The sequence below is a fragment of the Haliaeetus leucocephalus genome, unplaced genomic scaffold, assembly GCF_000737465.1.
Source record: "Haliaeetus leucocephalus isolate CR32 unplaced genomic scaffold, Haliaeetus_leucocephalus-4.0 Scaffold953, whole genome shotgun sequence".
NCBI lineage: Eukaryota > Metazoa > Chordata > Aves > Accipitriformes > Accipitridae > Haliaeetus > Haliaeetus leucocephalus.
In genome coordinates this window covers 4,304,677-4,312,010 of record NW_010973389.1, presented here as the reverse complement: position 1 = coordinate 4,312,010, position 7,334 = coordinate 4,304,677, and the positions used below count along the sequence as shown (strand labels likewise).

General features: G+C 60.3%; 2 protein-coding genes across 2 annotated transcripts in view; one reads left to right on the top strand and one right to left on the bottom strand.

Annotated features, from left to right (window-relative positions):
- The first annotated feature begins 663 nt into the window (after positions 1-663).
- On the top strand, positions 664-3,384 carry TSTA3 (tissue specific transplantation antigen P35B). The gene is made up of 10 exons (XM_010584241.1): positions 664-822; positions 908-1,022; positions 1,245-1,373; positions 1,457-1,530; positions 1,764-1,897; positions 2,051-2,115; positions 2,325-2,391; positions 2,472-2,551; positions 2,768-2,867; positions 3,326-3,384. The coding sequence occupies exons 1-10, from the start codon at positions 671-673 to the stop codon at positions 3,379-3,381; spliced, it is 972 nt and encodes a 323-aa protein (XP_010582543.1). The 5' UTR covers positions 664-670; the 3' UTR covers positions 3,382-3,384.
- A 732-nt stretch (positions 3,385-4,116) lies between these two features.
- The window catches only part of LOC104842132 (protein brambleberry-like), a 3,565-nt gene continuing 347 nt past the window's right edge, over positions 4,117-7,334 (bottom strand). Inside the window, exons 3-12 of the mRNA XM_010584248.1 lie at positions 7,027-7,164; positions 6,444-6,597; positions 6,255-6,362; positions 5,971-6,138; positions 5,710-5,892; positions 5,512-5,611; positions 5,129-5,190; positions 4,781-4,890; positions 4,368-4,450; positions 4,117-4,228 (exon numbers count right to left, since the gene is read on the bottom strand). Of these exons, the coding sequence (XP_010582550.1) occupies positions 4,117-4,228; positions 4,368-4,450; positions 4,781-4,890; positions 5,129-5,190; positions 5,512-5,611; positions 5,710-5,892; positions 5,971-6,138; positions 6,255-6,362; positions 6,444-6,597; positions 7,027-7,164 (1,218 nt within the window). The remainder of the gene's footprint in view (positions 4,229-4,367; positions 4,451-4,780; positions 4,891-5,128; positions 5,191-5,511; positions 5,612-5,709; positions 5,893-5,970; positions 6,139-6,254; positions 6,363-6,443; positions 6,598-7,026; positions 7,165-7,334) is intronic.

Genomic DNA, 7,334 nt, shown 5'->3' with positions numbered 1-7,334 from the left:
GTGCAGGGCTGGGGTTTGGGGTGCAGGGGAGATGTGGGGTACAGACCTCGGACTCGGGGTTTAGGGGGAGGCGTGGGGTGCAGACCTGGGATCTGGGGTGCAGGAGGAGATCTGGGGTGCAAACCTGGGGTGCAGGGGGAGATTTGGGGTGCAGACTTGGGATTTGGGGTGCAGGAGGAGATCTGGGGTGCAGACTTGGGACTCAGGGTGCAGGGGGAGATCTGGGGTGCAAAGCTGGGGTGCAGGGGCACATTCGGGGTGCAGACCTGGGACTCGGTGAAGGTGTGGGGCAAGGCTCCATTTCTGGAGGCCTTGCAGTGCCACGTGGCAGGGTCTGGCCCCAGTCCAGGTGCCACCTGCAAACTGGGAGCCCACGGGCCACCGGCCAGTTTCATTAGTTAGCAATTACAGCTGACGAGTTTCTGCTGGCCTGGCCACATCACCACCAAACACACCGCTTCCACTTTCCTTTTCTCTTTTGCTGGTGGAAGCAGGTAAACCCCCCCACCCAAAAAAAAAATGATCCCACTGACCTGGCACGTGGCTGATGTTCATGGCTGATGATTGTGGGTGCCCATGCCAGGGTCGGGGTGAGCTTGGTGGTCCATAGCGGGGTGCACCCTGAGGTGACCACAGCTTAGCCCCCCCCATTCCCTGCAGGGTTTTGGCCATGACGGAGGCAGCGGGGCTGGTGCCCAAACGCATCCTGGTGACGGGTGGCACCGGCTTGGTGGGGAGAGCCATCGAGAAGGTGGTGGCTGATGGAGAGGGGCGGCCAGATGAGGAGTGGATCTTTGTGTCCTCCAGAGACGCCGACTTGACGTGAGTTGACCGTGTGGGTTTTTGCTTGGGAACCCCCCCGGTCTGCTCCCTCAACACCGCTGAACCCCAAAATTTCCCATCCTAGGAATGCCGCGGAGACCAAAGCCCTGTTCGAGCAGCACAAGCCCACCCACGTCATCCATCTGGCCGCCATGGTTGGGGGCCTCTTCAAAAACATCCGCTACAACCTGGATTTTTGGGTGAGCGCCCAGAAAATGGGCGGTATCGGGGTCCCTGAGGATGCTACAATCTCATGCTCTCCCCAAGCTGGGACATGGGGACACAGGGACTTGGCCTGCTCTGCTCCCAGGGCCAAACCAGAGCTCGTCTGGTTTCTAGAGTTATTAATGAGTTATTACCCATAGGATGCAGGATTTTGGGGGTCCCCACCCCACAGATCTGACAAATCTCTTCATCCCCAGAGGAGAAACATCCATATCAACGACAACGTCCTACACTCAGCCTACGAGACGGGAGTGCAGAAGGTGGTCTCCTGCCTCTCTACCTGCATCTTCCCAGACAAGACGACGTACCCCATCGATGAGACTATGGTGAGCATCTCCATCCCTGTGCACAGTCCAGGGAGGGGTCCCTGCCCTGCTTAACTCTTAACTCTCTGCTCTTTTGTCTCCAGATTCACAACGGGCCACCTCACAGCTCCAATTTTGGCTACTCCTACGCCAAGAGGATGATCGACATCCAGAATAGGTGCGGGGGGGGGCATGGGAGAGCCCTTGCAGGCTTCGAGCACCCACCGATTATCAGGGCAAGGGGAATCCCCTGGGACTCCCAAGAATTAAACAGAGCTGGGGAGATACCTGGGCTCAGCAGATGGAGATGCTGCTGGCTGGGGTCTTCTGGGGACAGCTCTGTGCCAGAGGGGTGGATGACTGTAGCTGAAGGACAACCCACCCACAACCCCCCCCACTGCTCTCACTCAGGGGCTACTTCGAGCAGCACGGCTGCCGCTTCACCGCCGTCATCCCCACCAATGTCTTCGGGCCACACGACAACTTCAACATCGAGGATGGCCACGTCTTGCCAGGACTCATCCACAAGGTCTACCTGGCCAAACGTGAGTGTGGCAAGACTTCTTATGGCTTTTTTTTGGGAGGGTTGGTTTTGGGTTTTTTTTCCCCTTGCTTGCTCCATAAGCTGCTCTGCAGGGTAGCCAAGATGGATGGAGGTGGCTCCGATGCTTATGGACATGCTCTCCTTCCTCTTGCAGAGACTGGCTCCGCTCTGACCGTCTGGGGCACGGGCAAGCCCAGGAGACAGTTCATCTACTCCCTGGTATGCGTGGCCTCGGGGAGCACTCGCCTCCCATGGCCTGGGGAGGGCAGGGTATGGGTCTGGGGGGGGCTGGTGCCTGGACCCCAGTAAGGTCTGAGCCCACCTGGGTTGTCCTGGGCAGCATTGGCCATCCTCAGGGTTGGGTCCCCTTGCGATGGGAGGGCTGGGGGACAGCAGCCACCCCCCAAGAGCCATCTGCCCCTCTGCAGGACCTGGCCCGGCTCTTCCTTTGGGTCCTGCGGGAATATGATGAGGTGGAGCCCATCATTTTGTCAGGTAAGCCCTGTCCGCCCCCCACCCTCCAGCCCCTTTTCAAGAGGATGGGGGAACAGCCACAATCATGCCCTTCTCCACAGTGGGAGAAGAAGATGAAGTCTCCATCAGAGAGGCAGCAGAGGCGATCGTGGAGGCCATGGATTTCAGGGGAGAACTTGTTGTATCCTTCACTGCAAGCTAGCCCCCCTTGTTTGCAGGGCTGCTGCAGCATGGGGGGCACCCCACTTGCCACCAGTAGCTGTAGAGCTCCAGGGGAGATGGCATGGTCCAGAGCAGCACCCTGAGCATCCCACCCACTGCCCAAGCCAGGACATGGTGGGGCCAAGCAAGACCTGGTTTTCCCCCCTTTGGTTTCCCTTAATCCCTCCCACCCCAGTTTGACACTACCAAAGCAGATGGGCAGTTCAAGAAGACGGCCAGCAATGCCAAGCTACGGCGCTACCTGCCCGGCTTCCAGTTCACACCCTTCAGGCAAGGTGAGGTGGGGGGGCTCCACGAAACACGGAGGTCCTACCCACTGCAGTTAGCCTTGGCGGCATCAGGGTGGTCCATCGTTTCAGTACCTAAAGGGTGCTTTATAAGAAAGATGGCAACAGACTTTTTAGTAGGGCCTGTAGTGATAGAACAAGGGGTAATCGTTTTAAAGTAAAAGAGGGGAGATTCAGACAAGATCTAGGGAAAAAATTTGTTACGATGAGGGTGATGAAACACTGGGCCAGGTTGCCCAGAGAGGTGGTTGATGCCCCATCCCTGGAAACATTCCAGGTCGGACGGGGCTCTGAGCACCCTGATCTAGTTGAAGATGACCCTGCCCATGGCAGGGGGATTGGACTAGATGGCCTTTAAAGGTCCCTTCCAACCCAAACCATTCGATGATTCAATGAACAAACTGCATTCCCAATCCCCAAACCCATCCCATCTTCTCCTTCCCCAGCCGTGAAGGAGACCTGCACCTGGTTCAGCACCAACTATGCCAACGCCAGGAAGTGATGGGCCAACGCGACACCGGGACCGGCATCACCTGGCACCGGCATCATCCTCTTCAACTCAGGGTTGTCCTTTGGTGGGGCAGAAGAACGGGGCTTGGGGGGGGCGGGGGGGGTTGTGACAGTGACATTTCCAAAGTAAAAGCGGGCCAGAGCCCAGCGAGCAGACCCTGTGTTCCTGCCCACTGCTGGGAGCGGCGCAGGACACCCAGGGCAGGGGGGAGGAAGGTCAGGGCACCCCAAAGTCGCTGGGACCCCAGACCAGGTGGTAGCAGCCAACTGGAGCCACCACCACTTCCTTGGCCACGTCCAAGAGGCTAATTACCTGTAATTAGGCTGTAATAAAGGGAAGGTGATCAGGGTTCCTCTGGCACAGGAATGGCAGCCAGGCATTTGCTGTTGCTTTCAGTGCGTGGGGATAGTCCTGAAGACCCCAGAAAAGCCACCCCTGCCCCAGCATCAGGATGGGGGTGGGGGGAACCAGAACGGGGAAGGCTAGAGCTGTAAATATGACATTTATTAAAATATATGCAAATAGCATAAAACTGGTGGGGTGAGGATCATCTGCCCTGCAGCAGGGTCTCATACCCACATTGAATAGCACTTAGGGTCCTGAGCACCACTATGTGTTCTCCACCAGGATCTGGAAGAGCCAAAAAAAGGGTTTAAAACCCCTCTGGGAGGGGGTAGAGGGTCAAACATGGGGGGATGAGTCCATGGCCAGGCTGCTGCATGAAGCTCAACCGGTGCTGTGGACATGGCAGAAGTCCTGCCCGGGGATGGCTTTCTTCCGGCATCGTTGCCCAGCCTTGGTGAGCCCCTGGCATGGGGACCGTGGGGACAGCAAGGACCTACGGAGGAGAGACCCATCAGCACCCCAGGAAGCCCCCAATGGGGCTGTCCCCCCACTGGCAGGTCACTGGCTGCACCCCAAGGTGACCAGCCCCTGGTGTCCCTGGAGAAGGGATGTCCTCTATGGTTGGTACTCACAAGTTGCTGGCCAGAGACTGGCTCGGGTTGCAGGGTTTGGGCTCCCAGCGCTTCCCAGTACCCAGGGCCGGCTCCAGCATCACCTGGTTGGGGAAGAAAGGGTTTAGACGGGGCATCCTCCATCCCTAGTGACCCTCCTGTGCTGCAGGAGTTGTACCCAGGGGACATGTGGGTCATACAGGATGGGTGCCTTGGCCATCCTTGGAGGACGCACCCCTCCACCCAAAAGTCCTCTTTAGGCATCACGTCCCCAGCCCTGGCCCCTCTCTCACCAGGGTGTCCAGCACCCAGAGGTGCAGTCACAATGAGGACACCCCAGCCCTAGAGACACTGACCCTCAGGGGGACCCAGCTGGCCCCCAGGAGAAAGGTCTGGCCCGACCTGGGGACATCCCCCCCCCAGCTCAGGCTTACCCCACACGAGCTCAGCTTTGTCCTCCAGGTACCGCGGACGGGTGACACCCACCCTGCTAAGCAAGGGGTGTCCCCTGCCATCCCTGGGGGCTGCTCCAGGCACGAGGGCTCTGCAAGAACATGGCACGGGTGGTGACACACTCCCAGACCTGCTGTCCCCAGGTGTTGGATGGGGACAACCTGAGGTGGTGCGCATCCCCTAGAATAGCCTGGGGACACTCTGGGGTAACGCACATGCTCCAGCACAGGATGGGGATATGCTGGGGCTTCAGACCCCTGTCCTACAGCCACCACACCTGCCACCTCATGGTCATCTCTCCCGTGTCCTCCTGCCCAGCCAGCTCTCACCTTCCAGGCAGCTCATCTCCATCCTCTCCAGCTCCTCCTGCAACAGCTCCATTTTGTGCTCCCTACACGGGAAGAAGGAAACCTGGAGCTCTACCACCTTGGTGGTTCCTTCCTCACCCCCATCACGATGGCAGCCCCCTCTCCAGCCTCCCCACACCCTCCTCCAAGGCTGAAACAGGGCAGGGAGCTGGCATGAGGTGCCCAAAAGTTGCAGGCAAGCCATCAAGATGTGTCCTGCCCCCCCTTGGGGACCAGCACCCCACCCTGGGGACCTCTGCCAGATGGCAGTAGGATGGGACATCCAGGATGGGTGCCCAAGGCTGGGTCCTAGCAGTTCCCAAGGGTGCCACACATGTCCTCTCCCCCCTCCAACCATCTCCTACCTATCCGGGGTGGAGGTGAGCCGGTGATGGGGGTCCTTGCGGGGAAGCACCAGCCAGGCTCCTCCAGCACCGCGGCGGGTGGCCGCCACCAGCCACTGCCCTGCAGGGAAGTGAGAGGGTGGGAGAGGGCAAAGCCCCCCCCCAGCCCACCCCCAGGGCAGCGTGTCCCCACTCGGGTCCCCCCCGACCCGTCCCCACCTGCCACGGCAAGGGCCAGGAGAGCAGAGAGTGCCGGGATGCCAAGGAGCTCGCCCAGGGCGCTGGAGGCGAGGAAGAAGAGGAGGAGGATGGCACGGGGCAGTATGGGCACCAGTAGTACGACCAGCAGGACAAAGTAGGAGCCATGTAGGATGCAGGTGGAGATGGCACTTGGGCTCCAACCTGCGGGACAGGGAGCAAGAGCCTGGCGTTGGCACCCACCGGCACCCATCCACCCTCCAGCACCCGTCTCCAGCTCACCGGCTGGGTCGAGGTCAGCGTGGAGATGCTGCAGATGGTTCTCCAGCCGGCTCTGTGCATCCTCCATGGTCGCCAGCATCAGCCCCAGGCTCTGGTTGACCTGCCGCAGCTTCTCCATCACCTCCTCCACCCGGCGCTGCTGGGCCAGGAGAAGGGCCAGGTCGCTCTCTGCACGTGGAGGAGACAGATACGGCATCGGGATGAGCCTCTCCGCTGGGAGAGCTGCACCCAGAGGTGTCCCGGTGCAAAAAAAGAGACGGGAACAGGGTTTGCTGCGTGCCCACCTAGCTGGGAATAGACATCCTGATCTTTTTCACGTGTGTGGTGGATGTCAGACAGGACAACCCGGTGCCCTTCCCGGAGCCCCGCGGCCCCCCGGCTGCTCACGTTCCCTGTAGGGAGGCACAAGAGGTTGGGTCGGTCCCCAAGGTGGGACGTGGGGATGTAGTAGCATTCCAGCTGGTGGCTCTTACCCATCCGCTGGGTGATGTCCTCCATGAGCTGGGCCACCCAGTGCTGCCCGTCGGTGATGAGGGTCTCGCCCAGTGCCGGCCGTTGCAGGCTGGGGTGGATGGGGGTCTCTGGTCTCTGCCGCAGCCACCCGGCCGGCCGTTCCTCCTGCCCCTCCTGGGGTGAATATTGGGGTGCTGGTGATGGGGGGTGGCCCCACAGCCCCCCATGGCGATGCCCACCACCACCGTAGGAGGTGGATGCTGGGTCTCCCCATGGGCACTCCCTCAGCATCCCAAAACGAGACCCCAGTGTTTAACCTCCATCCCACGGCGCTGGGGAAAGAGGGTTCGGAAAAGCCTTCGGAAGCGAGGGTGTGGGAGGGGGATCAGGAGTGGAAACCCCCACCTGCCACAAGGGAAATTGGCTAAACAGGGCTGGTTTTACCCCAAAATGAGGATGAGGGGCTGAGCAGAGGCAGCTGGGTGCAGCTCGGGCTCTGCAGCTACAAAGTTTGGGATTTGAGGGAGGGGGTGGCAAATTGCATTGGATTTGGGGTAGAATTGGAGAAAACAGGATTTGGGGTGCCCTGTTCCGGCACTTTACCATGTCTGGCGTGCAGGGGTATGTCCGGTGACCCTCGGCGCTGGCCGGGCAGTTGACCAAGTCCACCCCCAGCTTGGCCGCGTCCTCCTCCTCCTCCTCACTCAGGTCGGCACAGGACGAGCGGAGCCGCACCGTGACCTGGCGGCAGCGCTGGTGTCAGTAGAGCTCAGCACCCGTGGGTGCTCCCGGCACGGCCAGGGTGGGGGTATGGAGGGGTTGGTTTTGGGTGTGAAATAAGGAGAAAGGTGCGAGCCCACCCCAGCACTTGGCCTTCACCCCCCCCCCCCCCCAAAAAAACACACCCCACC

Bases quoted from the DNA above. Each gene is read 5' to 3' on its own strand.
- TSTA3 (XM_010584241.1), top strand. From the start codon at position 671: ATGACGGAGGCAGCGGGGCTGGTGCCCAAACGCATCCTGGTGACGGGT. The intron at 2,392-2,471 runs GTAAGCCCTGTC...CCTTCTCCACAG, and splicing joins GGAGCCCATCATTTTGTCAG to TGGGAGAAGAAGATGAAGTC. The intron at 2,868-3,325 runs GTGAGGTGGGGG...CTCCTTCCCCAG, and splicing joins GTTCACACCCTTCAGGCAAG to CCGTGAAGGAGACCTGCACC.